This window comes from Nematolebias whitei, chromosome 7 (assembly GCF_014905685.2).
Source record: "Nematolebias whitei isolate Nwh7 chromosome 7, NemWhi1, whole genome shotgun sequence".
Lineage (NCBI taxonomy): Eukaryota > Metazoa > Chordata > Actinopteri > Cyprinodontiformes > Rivulidae > Nematolebias > Nematolebias whitei.
In genome coordinates this window covers 9,447,111-9,469,193 of record NC_056504.1, presented here as the reverse complement: position 1 = coordinate 9,469,193, position 22,083 = coordinate 9,447,111, and the positions used below count along the sequence as shown (strand labels likewise).

General features: G+C 41.0%; 1 protein-coding gene across 1 annotated transcript in view; it reads left to right on the top strand.

Moving 5' to 3' along the window:
* Positions 1-1,944: 1,944 nt before the first annotated feature.
* ptpra (protein tyrosine phosphatase receptor type A) overlaps positions 1,945-22,083 on the top strand; it is a 37,747-nt gene continuing 17,608 nt past the window's right edge. Inside the window, exons 1-4 of the mRNA XM_037678614.1 lie at positions 1,945-2,335; positions 20,203-20,249; positions 20,421-20,499; positions 20,584-20,964. Of these exons, the coding sequence (XP_037534542.1) occupies positions 20,229-20,249; positions 20,421-20,499; positions 20,584-20,964 (481 nt within the window). The 5' untranslated portion in view covers positions 1,945-2,335; positions 20,203-20,228. The remainder of the gene's footprint in view (positions 2,336-20,202; positions 20,250-20,420; positions 20,500-20,583; positions 20,965-22,083) is intronic.

Here is a 22,083-nt window from a genome sequence, read left to right as displayed (position 1 = left end):
CACCTCATCTTATAAATCAGGACTTTCAGGTCTCTTTTGTAAATGAGTCCCCGAGGCTCAATGGGACTAACTTGTAAATAAAGGTTTAAAGGAAAATATTTAAAAAATCAAACTCCGCATTCTCCATTCTTTGAACTGAGAAAGCTCCTTGGACGAGAAGCGAAATATTTTCAGCTACAAAATAAAGTCCAGTTGTTTTGTTTTTAAACTTTGTTTTTGGATTTACCATGTCCTGGATGAGAATCTTCACCAGTGCCTTATACGTTTTAAGTTGCGTACCGTAATTACATTTTTTTTTAACGTAGTTTAGAGCTGCACCATGTGTTGTTGTTTTTTTAATGTGCTATATGCTGTTGAATATTGAGATTTCCTTGCTTTCTCTTCAGAAAGATGTGACGATAAAGACCCGCAAGTGTTGGATTGACCAAACATTAACATTGAAAATGAGTGCATGCTACTGGAATATAATCTGTGATTTATTTGAATAATTGTGATGACACAGCAGGGCCAATTCTAGAGTCTGACCCTTGGGATGCTCAGCCCCAGTGCTGACAATGGCTCTTGGCTTGAACAACACTGGCCATTGGCGTCAGAAGCATTTGTAATGTGGGGGACACACATTGTTGGGGGGCTCAAGGGGTCCTCCCCCAGAAAATTTTGAATAATGTAGATGCATTTCCTGCATACTGGTGTATTTTAACAGACTGTTAAACATTACATTTACCTACATTAGTAAACGCTTAAATAAGTACATAAGTAACACCGCCCCGAAGTCTTTCCAAACTTTATTTAGTTTGTGAAATGTAATAAACTGTATTCCACTCTTAACGCTCAGGGTAACACTGTCTGAATTACATGCTCCCCACTAACAACGTTTAATCATTTTTCTTATGATTTTTCATGTAATCCCTCTGACCGTAAAGTGTCGTAAAGCAAAACCCTGACAATGTTGTCAGAGAAAAAGGGGTGGAGCTCCTGCAGGTAAGGGGTGTTTCACTTCGGGACTAATTGAGGTGGCTGATTGGTCAGTTGCTGACAAGTCTACAGGGTTGATTGACAGGTGGTGTTGGGGATTAAAAAAAAATCTGAATTTACTGGCCCTTTTGAGTGTCATCATTTAATCCATATTTATTCCATATTTTAGTGAATCTATAGTTTGAAAACTGAGTTTCCTTATAAAATTCTAATGGTAGTTTAATTTTTCTGGGGTGCTGAGTTAAAATTTAGGGGTGCTTGAGCAAAAAGAGGCTAAATTCACCACTGTGACACAGCCCTTTTGTTATTATTTTATTCTGTAAATAAAATAGGGAATATATGGTCTGCAAACACATATTTGTCAATGCTACGTTCAATTTTCTCCCACACTTATCCAGATTTGTAAAATACTAAAAACAAACTCCAAATTCTTTCAGTGGCTCTGTAAAGAAACTTGTCCAGATGACACGATTTAACCTTTTATGCTGATGATGACTGAGTTTACAAACCTTTTTCAGAACCATTTTGGCCTTGGTTGTCCTCAGGCTGTTTCTGTGAGTAGCAAGTTGGCCATCTGGCCTAAAACATTTGATTGTTGTACACGATTGATTGTTTTCGATGGGTGTGTTTTGCATGCGTTAAAACAAAAGCCTACTTTTGAGATTCCAACAGGAGGTTGGCTTGAAACAGCAGTGAAGGCTACCTAATGGGACAGATCTGGTTGGCAGGCCGTAGACTGATGAAGTCCTCTGGATGGGGGACGAAGCGTTTCTCATTTAAAGAAACTGGTCCAGATGACATGATTTGATGATTGAGTTTACAACCCTTTTCCTGTGGCTGTGCTCAGCCGCAGAGCTGGGAGTGTAGTGCTCGGCGCTGCCAGCAGGGGTCGCTGTCGGCCACGCAGAAACAGAATGGAGGCAGACGGGGCCTGGCCTGGGAATTTTTCTGCTGCTTCCCATTCTTCCTATTGCAGACAGACACACAACATGGCGGACTAGGAGAGCGAGCCGACGCGCCCGGATACAGCGGATAAACTGTGGGGTTCACCATCCGACCAGGAGCCCTCGGAGGAGACCGTGGACTGGAGGGGCGCCTTGTTTTTTCTGGATTAGGCAGAAGAGGAAACAATCGGCGAAGTGTTGGCAGCGGTGCGTCCCAGCTTGTGCTTCCCTCTTCCTCCGCTATCACCCAGCAGTTCCCCCCCACCCCTACCCCGCTCTTAGTTCCTGGGGTGTGGAGACTGAGGGGCCGGGGTTGAAAAACGTGGAAGAGGGGAGGGAGATAACAAAAAAAAAAAAAGGCGGATAAATCTCTGCTTGGTTTCCACGGGCTTCCTCCGGGCGCTACAGGAGTTGTGGTGAGTTTTGTCGTGCGTTTTTTTTTTTTTTTTTAATGTTGCGCAAAAAGCTGAATGATCCCACTTGTTACAATGTCGCTGTGTGTACAAGCATGTCCCCCCCCCCTCCCCCTGGCCCCCCCATTCAGCCGCACACAGCTCCGTTTATAACTGCGGAAGAAGCGGGGCTAACTTTAATAGACGGAACCTTGAACATTTGGGAAGTGGCTGGGAGGCAGGGAGGGAGGGGGCTCTCCTGAAGGGGGGGTCGAGATGAGTACATTTAAAAAGGGGGTTTGTTGTGCTGGCTCTGGAACAAAGAGGAGGAGGAGGGGGGGTCCTCTGGACTGCCTGACTGGAAAGTATACTGTATTCAGTGCTTTGTTAATACACGTCCAGGGGGGGGGGGGGGGTCTTCATCATGAATTAGGTCGTCCTAACATTAACATGTATCCTTTGTTAAATCACAGCAGCTGCTGGCTTCTTCTTCTTCTTCTTCTCCCAATGGTCTGATTTTAAATTCTCTCTGGGTGGAACTGAACAAATCCTGCGCACGCTCTGAAATTAGTTTCATCAAGTTCAAACCCAGCGTTCCTTACTCACTTCCCAAGAGTCTTCAACCGAGATCATCCTGTGGTGAGGGGAGCTGTGGCCATTTTGGATCCAAGACCTCCGGAGATCTTGGAAGTGCGTGTTGAGGACGACTCTCAGCGACTACCACGCCGAACTTTAGCTCCACGTCTGTAAAACGGACTGAGCTACAGACGTTTTTTGTGTCGGCTACAGTCGGTTAGTTGTGGCAGCCATCTTGACCAGAAGTTAGTCGCTTGTACGTGGTTACTTTCTGAGAGTTTCGTGAAAACGTTTCCAGTGGATCGCGACATACTTCGCCAACAGACAAACGATAATAGCTGATAGCAGAAATGTAGCGCAGTATGACGCCCTCGAGGTGTTTAAGGATGACTCTCAGCTACTACCTCACCAAATTTGAGCTCTTTCTATAAAACTGACCAAGGTATGGACTTTATTGCGTGGCCGTCTTGATTTCGGTTGACTTTCAAAGTTCATATGTACAGCTAATGAACACTTTAGTCAAGTTTGTTCAGCAGTTCGTGAGATATTTAGCTTGACTTTGAAACACTGAGTTTTATTGAAACGACTAAAGGAGCGGTCGCACCAGAAAAATCGCTCCAAAGTGAAAGCAGATCAGAGCGTCGTCGTTCTCAGGAGGCCATCCCAAAGCCTGGTCTGTCATATCTGCTGCCTGGAGCTCAACTCCTCCAACATCTGGTTTGATTCAGCGAGCTGCAGCTCACACACACACACACACACCATTCCTGGCTCTGCGAGCGTGTTCACGTCAGCCTCACCGAGGTCATGTCCAAAAACTAAACTCCAGCGTCCATCCTGTGACCTCTTCTCAACCGGTTCTGAACACGTCCACGTCCTGCCGTCACGAAACGTTAAAAGCCGCACCGTCTCATTAAAAGTGAGCCGTGTAGCTCAGAGGCACGAAAACCAACACTTTGATTGTATGACGGAGAGAAGCAGAGCTGTTATCATCTGCCTCTGTCTTCTACTAGCTATTTTAGGAAAACCCAAGTTCTCTCTGTCTTGGAAACGAAAAAGAAAAGGTCCTAGCAGAGGAGCTGAAGTGATCTTCACACCTTGCTTTTCACGGCTGTCCTAGTTTCTAAAAATAAGCGCGACTTTAAATTGTCTGGTGGAAAAGTTGCAAACGAGTTTTCGTCAATGCGTTACCTTGTGTTGTGAAATTTCAAGATTTCCGGGCCCTGGCACAATATTACGAGCTGGCTCAGTGGGTGGGGCTGGAGCTGTATTTTTGTTTCCACCTGCAGGCCAGTGTGTTTTTGCACTGAGGAGAACATGTAACTGAGCCTCTGAGAGGATGAACACAGCTAGGTGTAAACGATGACCAAGGATTTATTTCACGTTCCCGCAAACGAGCACGCGTTCTCGCTTTTACAAGAATCAAAGCAAATATTTTGGCTGAGTAGAAAAGGGATCTTGCAGCGTCATTCAGCTCTGATCAGGCCTTCTGTTACAGGATGGGAATTATGTAATCCCTACAAATTATTGACTAAACTGTTGCTGCACATCCTTATGATCTGGGAGGATCCGTGTTGGTCCCTCTCAAAACCACGAGGAATGTGCAACAACGGGATTATTGTGTGAACGCTCATGAAGCGTTCACACTCTTGTTGTGATCCGTTTTTCTTCGGTACGTTTTTCAGCATATTTCTCGTTCCGTAATTTTTAAGCTATTTCAACAAATCATAAATCAAAACGTTCAGCTCTTTCAGGAGAAGGGTGCCATGGCTTGGTATTGGTGCGACTTTAGCTTTTTAAAAATATTTAGCCTTTTCTGACTTTTTTTTTTTCCTCATGGGAAATGAATTGAGCTCATTTTACATCCTTCAAATCTTTAGCTGTGTTTACAACCTTTTACTGCTCCTTTCACATTTTGTTCTGCTTCAGCTTCTTTCAGCTTCCTTGTGCAAATTTAAACAATCTTCAGCTATTTTCAGCTGTTTTTCAGCTGTTTTGTTCTTCTAACTTCTTTCTGCTAATTTCAGCTTGTTATGCCTCTTTCAGCTTATTTGTGTAATTTTCTTTTTTTTTTTCTGTTATTTCAGCTACTATTTGGCTGATTTTATGCTAATTTTAAAACTTTCAGCTAATTCCACATTTTTTGCACTCATTTCAACTTTTTTTCAGCCAAATTCAGCAAAAAATTGCTCCCCACCGCCTTCTGGTAATTTAAGCTTCTTTCTGCTTTTTTAAGCTATTTTTCAGCTGTTTTTTTTGTTGTTGTTACTAATTTAGTTTTTTTTATTTTTCAGATAATTTCCACTTGTGCTCATTTCTGCTTCTTTCATTCAAATGGGCAAATGTGTTCTTTCTGCTTCTGCTAATTTAAGCTTGTTCTACATTTTCAGCTACCTTTTTAGCATGTTTTAGTTAATTTCAGCGGTTTTCAGATAAATTCAAGTTTTTCATGTTAATTTCTGTTACTTTCAACCTAATTAACTTCTTTCTGCTAATCTCAGCTTGTTATGCTCCTTTCAGCGTTTTTCAGCTTTCTGCTCTTTCAGCTACTGTTCAGCTCTTTTGATGCAAATCTTTAACAAATTCCACATTTTTTAGCTAATTTCAGTTCTTTCCACTTCCTTCTGGTAGTTTAGGCTTTGTTTTGCCTTTTCAGCTACTTGTCAGCTGTTTTTCTTGCTAATTTCAGTCTTTTTTAGCTAATTTCCTAATTTTTGTTTTCATGTCTGCTTATTTAAATCTGATTCAGCAAATATGTGTTCTTTCTGCTTCTTCTGCTATTTTAAGCTTGCTCTTCCATTTCAGCTACACTTCAGAATGTTTATTTAGCTAATTTCAGCTGTTTTTTAGCATATTGTTCGGGACTAAGCATTCACACTGCATTTTTGCTGAAAATGCAAATTCTCTAGTTTTTAAATTAAGTTGAAGTTTATGATTTTTTTTTTCTGCAGTTTTTGAAAATCACAGCTTAGAAAAGTGTTCTAGGCCATTCACATTATTTTGTTGCCCACCTTCAGCCACATTGTACTCTTCTTGACTTGCTCTGTGCTCACCTTGGCAGCCCACCCCACATTCAAGATTTAAGCTGCTGGAGTACACTTGAGAGCTGAAGATAAGCAAATTAAGATCTATATTTATTATCACTGGTGTAGTGTTTAGATTTTGATGTTTGCAGATGACATTGTGATCTGTGGTGAGAATAGGTGGAAGAGAACTTGGAGAGGTGGAGGTATGCACTTGAAAGAAGAGGAATGAAAGTCATCCGTAGTAAGACCGAGTACATGTGTGTGAATGAGAGGGAGGCCGGTGGAACAGTGAGGCTACAAGGAGCAGAGGAACTTCAAGCACTGTCCAGGAAAAGGGGGAGTGTGGTAAAGAAGTGAAAAAGAGAGTCCAGGCAGGATGGAGAAAAGATTCAGGAGTGATTTGAGACTAAAGGGTGTCAGCAAATGTCAAAGGAAAAGTTTACAAGACAGTGGTGAGACCAGCTGTTGTATGATCTGGAGACAGAGACATGGACAGAAAGACAGGAGACAGAACTGGAAGTAGCAGAAATGAAGATGTTGAGGTTCTGCTTGGGAAAAAAGACAAAAGAGGAGACGTATGGATGCAGTTAGAGAGGACATGGAGGTAGTTGGAGTGAGGACAGAGGATGCAGAGGACGGAGTGAGATGGAGGAGGATGACTCGCTGTGGAGACCCCTGAAGAAGAAGAAGAAGAAGGTGTAGTCGTGTTTAGACCTGAATGTTCAGGGCTGTAGTCATGGATGTTTCCTGTCAAAAGTAGAGACATCCAAGTAAAAAAGTAGGAACATTCACCTATCGGGATGTTTTTACCGTTAATACCCCATGCAGATGTTAAGCACAGCTGTGACTCACAGAAGGGCGGTGAGAATCCCTTAAATGCGTCGAGACATTTTAGAGACTCCCTCTTGAATGCCAATCAGAAGAATTTGATTATTTTCGACTAGTCACAAGCCGTCGCAGCCCAGTGACGTGCGAGCTTTCTAATAGTGAGGGAAAATTATATTTTGGAGCACTCGAACTGTTCGAGGAACCTCTGCTTGTCTTGTTAAATCTTATCTTTTGGAGGAAGAGGAGGGGACAAATAAAGTGGGACGGTCACGTCTGATATCTAAACCGTCATTTTAGGTTCCCCTGGTCTCAGAACCAGAACGACTGCAGCACAGCTCCCCTGTAAGACATAGCGCTCGTATTGAGAGATTCCTGACGTACAGTGTATGTGTAGAGCTTTGCATTAACTCCACTAAGTAATGCTCCTGTGTTTTCATTATGCTCACTTCATTTATGAAAGCTCAGACTGTTGCAGGACACGGCCGGCTCAATTAGTGATTTATAAATAGCCAAAAGTAACTTGAGGGTAAACACGATGATTTAAATATATAAATTATCATGTTCTAAAATCTCCAGGAAGTGAGTTTTGTTTTTTAACAGCTGAAAAAAATGCAACCAAGCCCCTTTAGCGTTTTGTTCTTATCATGTCTGCAGCAATAATTTGACTCCTGGTGATTAGTTTTCAGTCGCTGCGTTGTCTGACAAAAAAAGAACAAGATTATGTGATTTAAAACAGTTTAACTTCAGTTTATGTTTAAAACACAGCACATCAAATGGTTGTAGAGTGTGTGTGCACGTGTGTGATGTTCTACAAAACCAGACTCGTGATTTATCTTTTTATGATTACTGTCAATATTATTTCTTTGCTCGTACTTGGCCAACAAATTTCAAACAAGTTATTTTTGCTTATACCTTGTAAAAAAGTAGGATCCTTGGTAAAGTCACAAGATTATGAGAAAACTCAAATTTTTAAAATGTGTATTTGTGGCCAGAAGTAAAAGTTTGGACTCAGTGACATTACACTGCAAACTCTAGATGGATTATAAAATGTATAGACTTTAAAAAATGGCTCCTCCCACTACCTGACTGGTTCAGTGGCTTTGTTTGAGGATTCAGAGCATCTCCCACTTCAGAACTGGACTTTACATGGTTGGATTTGAATGTAAACCTGTTTGTATTGGGATTCAAGGTTCTTTATTGTCATTCACATCACATGTGGCACATGAGGCACAAATTGTAAAGAAAAACAGTAATAAGATCCAACACATGAACTAAGAAACACACTAAACTAAGAATACACTAAGCACCAATAGTACAAAACAATATGCCAAACAGCAGCACGAACATGAGTCTGTGTGAGCAGATGAGGACGAATGAACACAGCAACATGAAATAATCAGCAGCATGAGATCAGCATCATGGATAGTCAGCAGCACATATCAACAACCAAGTGGCGTTAGTGATTTTTTTTTTTTTCACAGTGATAATCCTCACTAGAGATTCATGAGTCTAACAGCCTCAGGGTAGAAGCTGTTCCTCAGTCTAGTGGTTCTACACTTAATGCTCCTCAACCTCCTGCCTGAGGGGAATGGGGCAAAAAGTGTGTGTGCTGGGTGAGTGGGGTCTTTCATGATGCAGGTGGCCCTCTTCCTGCATCTGGAGGTGTAGACGTCTGTGATGGTGGGGAGACTGACTCCAACATCTTCTGTGCAGCCTTCATGAGTCATAATAAAAATTATTTGGTGTGAAGTGATTTTATTTATGACGGCTGAATTACAATTGGCTCTGTTGTTGTTGTTATTTTTATTATATATTTATTAGTTTTTTGCCCTGTGCACTGCTAAATAAATTAAATTGACATTACACCTGCCTGTACCTAAACACTTTATATTTGTATAGTGTTGTGTTGCTGCTTGAAATAAGAACACATTTTTCCTACTAAGTACAAGTGTTGACAGGATGTTCTAACAAGCCGTTTTAGTTTGACAAACTCTGAGTGTCCCTTTTCAGTGTAATCATGGCATAACTTGAATTCATTGGACAGTAAAAGTAGCAGAAAATTGTGCAACATCATCCTCCTTTACAGAGTAAATGCTCAGGATCCAAAATCTAAAGTTGACAGCTTCTATAGCTTTGTGATTTCTGATTAAAATCACATTTTGTTCGTTTCAAGAAGCGTATTGTGGCTGAATGTCCAGTCGTAGCTGCATGCTTCATCCAGGAATCAGTTATGGTGCTTAAGTTTCAAGGGGTGGAAGAGATAGTGAATCAAGTTTCATTGTGGCCCTTGAGCTGTCTTTTTGGCTCCAAACCACACTTGAAGGTCACAGTGGCTTTTGTGGAGAGGCCTTGGTTTGCGCCTTCAGATCCTCTCTGTGTCCAATGTGGGAAAGGAGGCCCCTGGCATCCTCTGTGAGAAAACTCCACACCGCACAGAGCACAGCTTCCCTGACTCACCACTTTCACTCATTAAAACAAGTGATTTTTCTTGATCCTCTCAGCCTGATGGACCAGAATCATCATTACAGGCTTAATAACAGAGACAGCGGTCACTCTCGTCCTTGTAATTAGCCATAGTAATCCCCATGCTTCATCTTTTTATCAACTCACCAGCTTATGAATGAAGCTAACGGGAACACAAACCACACCAGCAGGGAGTAGTATCCCTCAGAAAAGGAAGTCCAGAGGATTGTGGCTGTTGTATGTGGCACTGGGGAAGTATAATCTGTGGTCTGATTCAGAGCAAGAGTCCTAGCGGCCCTGAGTAAGGCGTACTTCAGTCTGCAGTGAAGAGAAGCATTCACGGTATCCCTGCTGCCTCAGACCCCCTCCCGGTGAAAACATAGGAACAGTATTAATATGCCATGAATGGAGACAGACAGACAAGTATTATCCAGCACTGCTGCAACTGGTGCGGCAGGATGCCTTGTAGAGAAAGCAAGAGGAAATATTTCTCTGCATGAATGCCAAAGTCCCTTTTGACGACCACACTAATGTTGTATCACTGAGGCCTGAAGGCTCAGAGCTGCTGGGTTACTGCCTCGCTTACTCGCCTTGAGTTGTTTGGGTGGATGTTTTCAATATACAATTTCAGCTGTTGTAATTTTTGGCCATATTTGTCTCTGTCTTTCTGCCAAATCTAGTTTAAATAACAGTAAATCTAGAGTTGATCAACATCAACTAAGAGCTTTTATCTAAAGTGTTAGCACTTTAATCGTTTCAAATGTTATTTAATAACGTTTTTAAGCAAATTTTGACATTATTATTGTCAGTTTAACATTAGATCATGTCATAGGGCTACTGTAGTTGCATTTAAATACAAAGACATAATTTATATTAGGGGTGGTCGATTTATCGGCCCCGATTTCCTTAATTTTGAGAAATTGGACGATACTTGCGTGAGAAACCGATTTTACCTCTTTTTTTTTTTTTGGTTTGTTTTAACAACAATTGTCTGAACTTCATTTATATTTCAGAGCACTACCTCATTAAAACAGTTAAAACAAGTTTGTATTGTTTCTAGGATATCATTCAAGGGTATGCTTTTCAATAAAAAAAATACTGGAAAATTGAAGGTGCATTGTGACGTTATAACACCTGACAGTGTCGCTTATAAAACAAAATCTGTATCGGCCAAAATCGGAATCGGCATGTCAGACTTTTTAGAAATCTGTTATCGGCCAGAAAACTGCAATCGGTGCACCCCTAATTTATATTTATTTTAGAGGTAACTCCCCTTTTATATAAATGCTTTACTGAACATAGATTTACTGAACAAAAATATAATAGCAACTCTTTTTGTTCTCATTTTTCGTGAGCTGAACTCAATGATTTTAGACTTTTTCTGTGTACACAATAGGCCTTTTTCTCTCATATGTTCTCAAACAGGGTCAGAAAACCAGTCAGTATCTGGTGTGACCACCATTGGCCTCACGCAGTGCAACACATCTCCTTCGCAGAGAATAGATCAGGTTGTTGATTGTGGCCTGTGGAATGTTGGTCTACTCCTCTTTAATGGCTGTACAAAGTTCCTGGATATTGTCAGGAACTGGAACACGCTGTTGTATACATCGATCCAGAGCGTCCCTAATAACACGCTCAATCGGCGACATGTCTGGTAAGTATGCCGGCTGTGCAAGAACTGGGATGTTTTCAGCTTTGAGAAATTGTGTAAAGATCCTTGCAACATGGGGTCGTGCATTATCATGCTGCAACATGAGGGGATGGTCGTAGATGAATGACACAACAATGAACCTCAGGATCTCTTCATGGTATGTTTGTGCATTCAAAATGCCATCAATCAAATGCACCTGTGTTCGTTGTCCATAACATACACCCGCCCATACCATAACCCCATTGCCACCACAATGTTCACATCACACACACGGCACCATACTCACAGTCTGCCCTCTGCTCTGTACAGTGAAATCCAGGATTCATCCATGAAGAGAACATCTCTCCAACGTACCATACACTATCGAATGTGAGCATTTGTGCACTCAAGTCGGTTACGACAACAAACTGCAGTCAGGTGGAGACCCCAATGAGGACGACGAACACGCTGATGAACTTCCCTGAGACGGTTTCTGACAGTTGGTGTCAAAATTGTTTCATTATGCAAACTAATTGTTGCAGCATCTGTCTGGGTGGGGTAGTGTCAGACGATCTTGTAGGTGAAGATGCTGGCTGTTGATGGAGGTCCTGGCTGGTGTGGTTACACATGGTCTGCGGTTGTGAGGCCTGTTGGATGTCCTTACGAATTCTCTGAAACACCTTTAAAGACGGCTTATGGTAGAGAAATGAACATTCAGTTCAGGAGCAATGGCTCTGATGGACATTCCTGCAGTCAGCATGCCACATGCACGCTCCCTCAAAGCTTGAAACATCTGTAGCATTGTGCTGTGTGATAAAACTGCACGTTAGAGTGGCCTTGTATTGTGGTCAGCCCAAAGCACGCCTGTGCAATAATCATGTGGTCTAATCAGCATCTTGATATGCTACACCTGTGAGGAGAATGGATTATTTCAGCGAAGGAGAAGTGTTCACTAACAGAGATTTACACAAATATATGAACAGTATTTGAGAGAAAAAGTCTGGGATCTTTGAGTTCAGCTCATGAAAAATGGGAGCACAAAACAAGTGTTGCATTTGTATTTTTGTTTAGTGTATCTTATGCCTTGGCCTTTTGGTTGTCATGGTGATGTAATTGGACTTTTATGTTGTATTTATAAGTGTTCTTGTTACAGTGTGAATGAACAGGATGAGAGCAGTCCAACTAACAACTCTGTGATTGCACTCCCATTGAGAACGAGGAGGATTGTCATTAGTGACTTTAGCTCAGTAAGGATTGAATCTGCACAGTGGTGCTGACCTGGAAGGTGTCGGTCTTTTGCCTTAGAACAATAATTAGCATCTTCGGAAACTCTTTTTGTTATCACTTTCTGAAAAAGGACATCAACTATATAATCCTGCAACAGTAATTTGACTTGTGGGCATCTGTAAGTCATCTAAAGAGTGCTAGAGCTGGATTTTAATACCTGCTCCTCTTACTGAAAACACGAATGCTCGTGTACGTGACAATAAGCTGATGTGTAGTTCTTTCCAAACCTCGCCACACAGCTCACTGGTTATTTGGACACAATTGCTCATAATTCAGCAGGACAATGAGATATCTATGTATTTTCTCTCAACAGTGAGGTGTCAACTAGTTTCAGACAGGTTGGCCTCGTGAGATAGCTTTAGGGAATCTACACATTTGACCTGAACTTTATATGATATTTGTTTAAGAGTTCAATAAAATACCCCTGTAACTGTAAGCTTTGTTGTAAATGATATACTGGCATGTGCATTACATAAAGTACCCTTGCTCTTGTGTGTACATTTGACTCCAATATGTTGGAGAATATTGGGTGATTATCCCTTGTACAAGTACATATTAAGTTGTGCAGAAAAGGTTGTACGACTATTCAAATAACTCCATTCAAATAAACAAATCCTGTTCTTGATGCTTGTTTTAAAGGTTACAGTACTAATACTTTGGTCATGGTTTGGCACCTTAATGTCATTCAACTCATGTTTGTGGATTCTGGCGTTTATTATGATGTGCTGAAACCAGCCCATTTTTCTATAAAAACAAAATCTGCCCTATCGCAATCGTTTTCTACAATCCTGTTTGTTAAACTTTTTATTGCTGTGTTTCTTGCCACACCTTTCCATGAGAAAGGTGTGGCAAATTTGGGATAGTTCAGTCCCAAGACTAATTACAGTAACAAACAGGCTCTGAGTCAGAAATATGCTCACACAGCTGCACAACACAAACTCCAACATCAAGAGAATCTGAGCTCAATAACTTCATCTTCTGTCTGTTTCTTCCCCGTAAGGCCTTAGGCCCTGGTTACACGTGAACAATCTCTGAAAACGTTGTACTTTCAGTGTTTACTGTGGAGAATCAACAAGGAAAAGAAAACCACTTTTACATTGACATCACTGGCTCATTGAATCTGCTGTAGTTTCCATGCCAGGAAGTGGTTGCCAGATAGGCAATGAACTATCGTATTTTGAGCAATACAGTCATATGTGCTGAGTGATGTGCACTTTCTCAGAGGCGTGTACTGTGATTGGCAACCATGTTCACAGAACAGGAGGGACCTTAAAACTTTTTATTAAAAAAAAGGTAATTATTGTATATCTGGCAACCCTGATGCCTGGTTTTAATGATGCGTGCATGCAGTCTTGAGCATGTCAGCAGGTGCATCTAAAATGTTGAATCTAAGAGCCATAGTTTGGACCCAGGGTGAGGTTGGGTTGCTCCTACATATTGAAAAGAGTGAGCGGTACAAACAGCTCTCTACTGTCCACTGTTGGTTCAGTTCAACTGCTTCCACGTACACTGAAAAACTATTAACAGCAGCTGCCCAAAGTGCACACGCACGATTTGGTTTCAGAGGAAATAAGTTCTATTGTTGTGTACACGAAAGGGCGAACCACCGCAAAAACAATTCAATTCAAATCCGTTTAACTTAAAATCAGCGTTCTGAACAGGACCTTACATTTAATCATTTCTGGTTTTTGTAACAGGCAGCACGGTGGCGCAACTGGTACAGCTGCTGCCTCTCAGCGCGCAGGTTCCTGGTTCAAATCCTGGTCCGAGGGCCGTTCTGGGTGGAGTTTGCATGTTCTCTCCATGCATGCGTGGGTTTTCTCCGGGTGCTCCGGTTTCCTCCCACAGACCAAAAACATGCATGTTAGTCTGATTGGTAACTCTATATTGTCCCTAGGTGTGAGTGAGAGAGTGAATGGTTGTTTGTCTCGTGTGTCTCTATGTGTCCCTGTGATGGACTGGAGACCCGTCCAGGGTGTACCCCGCCCCTCGCACAATGATTGCTGGATATGTGCACCGGCGACCCCCGTGACCCAAAATGGAATAAGCGGGTAAAAGATAATGGATGGATGTTTTTTGTAACATTGAAAAATCTAATTTTGCTCTAACATTTATGATTAATGGCAAGTGATATACTTGGTTTCTGACTTCTGGTTTAAATCCTGGTTACGATTTTTTTTTTATATCTTTTTTAAACGGTTAAAAAAAACTTTCTCTTAAACGGCATCAAGTTAGAGCTTTTCTTGCTGTCATTGGAAGATCATAACATCTTCCAGATCGGGCTTCTGCAACCTTTATGATCAAAAGAGCCATTTTTTACGCCTTCATTCACTATTTTAAACGTGTCAGGAGCCGCAACAACCTGCTACAACTGTGATTATCAACTGGTGGCCCGTGGGCCACTTAAGGTTTACTGGAGGGGGCTTTTGTGGCCACTAGGGGTGACATTATAAAGCAAAAAATATCTAATAATTTTTAACGTTTATTAAAGTAAAAGACCAGATTCTTGTCAAGAAAGGGCAAAAAAATCTGTTTTTACAATTTATATTTAAAAAAAATCTTAAACACTGCAGATAAAGAAATAAAACATCAAGTTCAAGTGAGCTTGTTTTACTTCTTGTACTTGCTCCAGTGTTCACATATTTGCAAAAGAAATGACAGGAAAACTGTTTGAACTAGTCATGTTTTGTTTGTGTAACCAGTAAAATTCAGTTTTATGTTAGTTTTGGTCAAAACTTGAAAGAGCCACTGCAGAGCAACCAAAGAGCCGCATGTGGCTCTAGAGCCGCAGGTTGCAGACCCCTGTTCTAGATCAGTGGTTATTGTACTTTTTTAACTTGAACTACACTATAACACGGGTAGAAGCTGGTGAAAGGGACAATCTATGACAAAATATCAGTAAGTAGATATTTAGTTGCAGTCTCGTTACGAGTGTCAGACTGGCAAGATGTGTGTTTTGAGTGGCCAACCGTTGTGTTTTTTATTTTATTTTATTTTATTGCGAACACCTGTGAACGTTTGAGATATTTTGAAGACTCTGATACAGATTTATAGCCATTTTGTGTTTTTACCATTCTAACATCAGTTTACTTGAGGTGGCCATCTTGAAGACTTTTGACTTCAACACAGAAGTGACTTCGATAGTCGATATGCATCCAATGATTATTTTCTGAAACCTTCATTAACATTTGTTCATGAGTTAGTGAGATGTTTTGCTAATATACTAACAAATATACACAGATTAATTACATGATCACCTGCTTTTATGACAACTGATTATTGGAATGGCAAAAATATGGCATTAAAAGTAAAAAGTTAATTTTGGTTGATTCCTGTAAACAATCTAAAGACTTATTCCCAAAGCGTGGCCTCGATCCTGACATTGTGAGCTACTGTTCAAGCTCACTGGACAGAGGTGGTCATAAAATTTAAAAACTAAAGAAAACAAGAGGCAAGCAACCTCTACAGATGTAAGATTTTACTATGTGCCTGAGTCCACACACTTTCTTAGAATAGTTCAGTTTAATTCTCACTCAGCTTAAACAAACATCAACAGTAAAGTAATAATGCTGAAAATGTACCAACTGGTCCAAAAGACCTGTACTGGTTTGACAATTACCTAGTCGAGCCATTCATTGTCAAGTTATTGTCTGGTTGTAGTAAAAATAAAAAAGAATGCAGACACAACAACATTTCTGACAGCCGTATCAGTGTGGCTGCCATGAAACGATGTATTTGATAAACTCATGTAGTTACAGTTCTACTTAAACAAAATTCAATTCAGTTTATTTATACAGCAGAAGTCGTCTCATGGCACTGAACAGAAACATTCACATATAAAAATAATTTAACTTTTTTTATCTGAGGAGCAGACTGCTTTGAATTTAACTCCATCACAGAACTCTCATCTTGAGCGCGCATGAAGGCGACAGTGGAAAGGAACAACTTCTTCATGAGGAAGAAACCTTTAGCAGAACCAGGATCAGGACAAGCGGCCATCTGCTTCGACCGGCTGGGTTTGAGAGGAACAGATACACAATGGCAGGTCAAGAATCATATGTTAAGATAGAAATAGTATCAAATGAAAACTATTCAATTTTAATAATTAATTTAAGGAAATTAGGTCAATTTGTCCTCTAGTAGTCTAAGCCTATGGCAATATAACAAGCAACTTTAATTATAGGATTTATCAAAAAAGGAAAGTCTTAATCCCAGTCTTAAAACTGAACAATGTGTCGGCATCATGGACAGAAACTGGAAGTTGCTTATGTTGTTTCCTGCATCCTTCTTGAGTGTGAATTACATGAATTCAGGGTCTGCAAAGAATCAAAGAGCGGCACAAATAGAAGCACTTACCCAGTACCTCTTAAATTAATGATGTCCTCAACCAGTATATATGTCTGCGGAATAAAAAAAAAAACATCCCTGCATTTACACTCAGGCACACTGAAAGAGGGCAACTTCTCAACAGCCCCAAACACATTAAGGTGTATTTCAGGGGAGTTGTACTCTTGGTGCTACATGGCTTCTAGATAAAAACCTCTTGGGTTGAAGCTGCATCTGTGAAGTGAAGGTTAGCGGCAGGCCTGGCTTCTGTCTTTTACACCAACACAGTGTCACATCCTCCTGTGTCGTTGCATAGCACCCTGAAAAACAATGAGTCATGCTTCATTAAGGCTACTGGGGGGAAAAGCTTGGCCATGACATTATTATTAATCAGTAAGCTTTGCTCATCACGTCGCTTTTAAACTAACAGTACAATTTAACAGGAAGCAGGATGATACAGGTTGTCATTTCAGATGTGAGTTATATGTATCAAAGGTTAGATAAGGCTATAGACAAGTCAGAGAAAAAAACATATCAAAAATTACAGATGACAATAAATTATTCACTAACATTCATACACCATATTTATTAACATTAAAGTGTTTAAAACAAGGCTGTTGGTAAATGTTGAGTCCTTTTTTTATGCACATTCTCCAAGACTACGGTAGTTCTGTATATTTTATGAAGAAAAAAATTCTTAGATACATAGAATTTAATATTTTTGTTATGGGGTTCTCTTCATTGAGTTTTCCCCTATTAAATCTGTTGTTATGCGTCGTTAAATTAGACACCATCAAATATATCTCCAATAGAACAAATACTATCTAGGCATGCGGCATACTTTTTAGACAAATGCTGGGGGGGTTTTTTTGTTTCAATTTCATCAACAAATAATACAACTCGACTTTGTTTTTAATTTAATTTCTTGTGTTTTGTGGAAAAAACAAACTGTGCCAACCTGAGATTGATAAAGCTTACTTTGTAAAAGTGTTGTTTAAAGTGACAGTTGTTTTAGGGGGGGGTCTTTATATTCCTTCATTTTTAACGGTCCAATGGGTCGGCATGAGGGGAAGTAAAGTTAAGCTCACCCGTGACCAGTTTCCACTTTATAATCCTTTAAAATAAACTACGATAACTAAAACAAATGGTTGGTCACTCTTGAGTTGTTGTTGTTTCCCTCCCTCTCTCTTTTTCATTAGGGAGGTGGGTAGGTGTGTCAACAAAAGCATCCCAACTAGAAAGACAAACTCTGAAAACCTGACCTGTCACTACCAGCTGCCAGGTTTCAAATTATTGACCAGATGTTGGATATTAGAAAACAGCTGCCCATTTCTAGTGTTGATACATAAGAAAGTTACTGGTTATAAATTTCAGAGTTTAAAATTTTTTGAAACTTAAAAAAATACTTAGGAATAGTGTTGTTTATTCCATCCATCCATCTTCCGCTTTTTCCGAAGTCGGGTCGTGGGGGCAGCAGTTTGAGCAGGAGGCCCAGACATCTCTTTCCACAGCCGCCTCTTCCAGCTCTTCTGGGAGGACTCCCAAGGTGTTCCCAGGACAACCTCCTCCCAGTCGAAGCACCTCCCTAGTGAGGTGCCTAGGGAGCATACTTACCAGATGCCCGAACCCCCTCAACTGGCTCCTCTGGATGTGGAGGAGCAGCAGTTCTACTCTGAGTCTCTCCCAGATAACTGAACTTCTCCCCCTATCTCTAAGGGAGAGTCCAGCTACCCTGCGGAGGAAACTCATTTCCACTGCTTGTATCTGCCATCTCATTCTTTCAGTCACTACCCAGAGATCGTGACCATTAGGCCTGTCGCCATAAACAATAAATCAATTAATTACATGATAAAATAATCTACCTCATTTTAATTTTTCAGCTTTATCGTTTTTTCATGTCTCTCTTTCTACTGAAGACACTGGATGACAAAAGGATCAACTCCGGTGCTCTTCACTGGTACCTCCCTTTCTCTTTAAAATATGTTGTAACTGTCCAAAATCGTGTTTTTGGATCGTTAAAAGCAGCTAAGCTAAGAAGCTAAGCTACGAGCTAAGCTAACAGACTGACCCCCGGGAAGAAAATTCCGTCTTGTCGAAGCTCCAAAATTCACGGTTGAAACCCGTGAAACCCTTCGTGTAAAAAGTCGTTTTTCTTTGCAAAAAAAAAAAAAAGTCGAGAACTTGTTTACAGATTTTTTATTAAAAACTTTGTGTGAAAAATGCTATGCTAAAGAGCTCAAACCACACAGAGCGTCCGGCATTTTGAGAACTGAAAAACAGGAACAAGAGACAGCCCACGTCACGTCAAGGGGCCTCCCTCCCATTTTTCTTAGCGACACATTGCTCTCTCCCTCACTATCCATCCTTGGTTCAAACATTCTTGTACTGCCATCCAGTGGTCAAAAAATATTTCTTCTTAAATTTGACAATAATTACTAATCATTGTCAAATTTCAAACAATATTATCGTTTATCGCAATAATTTCTGAGACAATTAATTGCCCAGACAAATTTGTTATCGTGACAGGCCTAGTGACCATAGGTGAGGGTAGGAATGTAGACCGACCAGTAAACAGAGAGCTTTACCTTACACCTCAGCTCCCTCTTCACCACAGCGGACCGACACAGAGTCCGCAATACTGCAGACGCTGCACCAATTCGTCTGTCAATCTCACGCTCCATTCTTCCCTCACTTGTGAACAAAACCCCGAGATACTTGAACTCCTCCACTTGAGACAGAACCTCACCCTCGAGCTCAAAAGAACAATCCACCCTTTTCTGTTTGTTTATTCCAGTAACGATAAAGTACATATTTTGTTTATGTAATTTAACTTGCTTGTTACTTATGATGCTTTTCATTTTGAACAGTTTTTTGGTAGCAGGCAGTTGTCAGTGGGTGGGCGATGGATAAAGTGAGAGCAACAATTGGATTTGTTAATAGCACTCTCATTGACCTCATAACTTGCTCATCTGTTCCAATTGCCCGCTGCAGTCGAAGCCTATCTGTCCTGCACTAAAACCAAAGTGTAAGTAGCACCATGAATGAGCCCAGTTCAACACGGCTGCAGATTGACAGCTGGCAGGATTAGAACTTTTAACACCCAGTTCATCCTCTGCCCACTGATGCAGTAATCTGTGATGTAAGCATCAGTCTGTGTTTGGCTCAGTCCAGTGTTGAAGTATCACTGTAAGCAAAGACGAACATGGAGAATTATTCCAGGGTCAAGACCGTGGGATTAGATCCAGGGATTATCATAGTGCAGTTAGCCTCTGGGATTAAAATACAAACTGACAGTTTGCCAGACCGATAACCCGGCTTCCGCCAGGATCTGCTCAAGTCTTTTGTCCTCTAACAGCTCATCCTTGTATTAGTGTTGAATGGTTGAATAGGTTCTCTGTTATAACAGGAATTCAAGCGTGACACTGATTCTGTTTTGGCCGTGCTTGCTCAGGGTTAGGAGATTAATGGTTAGGTAACACACAAATATTAGTCGCACATACACAAGTCTGACTGTGATTTACACTGTTTATTACAGCAGAGTTTAAATTGATCATTTTAAGGGCATTAAACTTGGTTTTTTTTTTGGTAACAAGCTGTTTAAAATAAAGGATAAATCTACCTGTTTTGCTTTGCTGCATAACTGCACTCCTACCTGTGGTGTTCATTTTCATACACGTTTCAGATTTTTGTAAAAAGCTAAAGTTCATGAAGAGTCTCTGAGTTTTACTAAATTTCTGTCTTGTTCTGTTGGTTTGCAGGAACACACCGTGCGAATGAGTGATTGATGTCACCTTTGCTTCTTCAGGTAAACATTTCATGAATAAAAACTACAATTATTCAAATTACAGTTTTAAACATCATACAGTAGATACTCGATTATTCTCTTGGGCTTTGGTAAAATGGATAAATAAATGTTAATACTGACTCAGTTCAGTTTTAAGATATCTCTTGGTGTCTATTTGTGTCTTTTCTGCAGGGCAGGATGGGTGTGTGTCCCCTGCTCCTGCTGCTTGGTGTGGCCCTCGGGGCCTCAGCCCAAGATCCATCCACCGCAAGTATGCTCCAACAACTGTAGTACCGTCATATTCTGAGATTCTATACATCAACGTCTCACCAAGTCTTGTCTTCTTTTCTACGAGGTCCTTCAAATGTGTCCACCAAACCCACAAAGCCTCCAGTCGCACATCAACTTGAATTAACTCCTGCTCCACCCCCTCCAGACACTGCCATTGTCACGACGCCTGCCCCCACAGTGACGACAGTAACAACAGAAACCACCACAAGCCCAGGTGGTACTGAGAGCACCAAAACCTCTGATTCCACTACTGCTGGAATGCCACTCACTACAGCTCCTGCTGATGCCGCCGAACCACCATCAGTTGTCAAAACTCCCCCTCCTGCCACCCCAACAAGAGGAAACGCCACAACCGTGGCTTCAGACGTTGAAACTCCAGTGACTGACTCCTACATACCTGTGGAAACCACCACAAAACAGGTCACTTCAAACAACAAGCCAGATGGTGAGTGGTCATTCAGAAAAAAATTACTCATGCCAAATATATAATCATTTAAGTACCTTTAATCATAGTGGGTCACTGCTATCACCAGATTGTTTTTGAGGTTTACAGAGTAAAAAAAATCTGTCACGGTAACGATAAGTTGAATTCTGATCAAAGGATTTACTTTTTATTTATTTAAAAACTGCTTATTCACGGTTATTGCCATCTTATTTATTGATGGAGAGATAATGCAGGGCAGCACGGTGGCTCAGTTGGTAGAGCTGTCGCCTCTTAGCAAGAAGGTCGCCGGATCAAATCCTGGCTGGGGGCCATTCTGGGTGGAGTTTGCATGTTCTCTCCGTGCATGTGTGGGTTTTCTCAGGGTACTCCAGTTTCCTCCAACAGACTAAAAACATGCATGTTAGGCTGATTGGTAACTCTAAATTGTCCCTAGGTGTGAGTGAGAGAGTGGATGGTTGCTTGTCTCGTTTGTCTTTGTGTCCCTGTGATGGACTGGAGACCTGTCCGTGGTGTACCCCGCCTTTTGCACAGTGATTGTTGGATATGGGCACTAGTGACCCCCGTGACCCGAAAAGGAAGAAGCGGGTAAAGATAATGGATGGATGCTTGTAGCATTATGTTATGGTTAACATCCTCATGTCCACTTTATTGTTGATTCATTCTGGCAAAAGTATTTAAAGCAGGATTCTGGTTTCAGCTACATCTCTGACAAACTGCACCGTTTCTGGTTGAATGTTGCTTTTTAGGTCTATTGGACTTAAAACTTAAATATAATCATTTTAATCTTATCCAAGTTGTTATATTCAATTTTCATTAGGAACACAACTGTGATTAAAGCTGGGGGGGCGGGGCTTAATGGATTATTTCTTGCTCTAGAAACTGCGTTGAGATTCCGGTTATCTTTTCAGAGACTTTTCATGCTTTTATCCAAAGTGTTCTGCTTGTCTTCAGATGTTTGAGATGTATTTGTGAGTGAGAATCTACTTCAGATGTTTTTTACTGAAAGATTAGACGAGCCTGAAAGTTTTTGGAAACTCGGTAAGTGTGTTCTTCATGTGTGCAAGGCACTAATGGAGCAGAGCAGGAGAGCTCTCTGGTCAGGAGTCCATCTTTAATAAT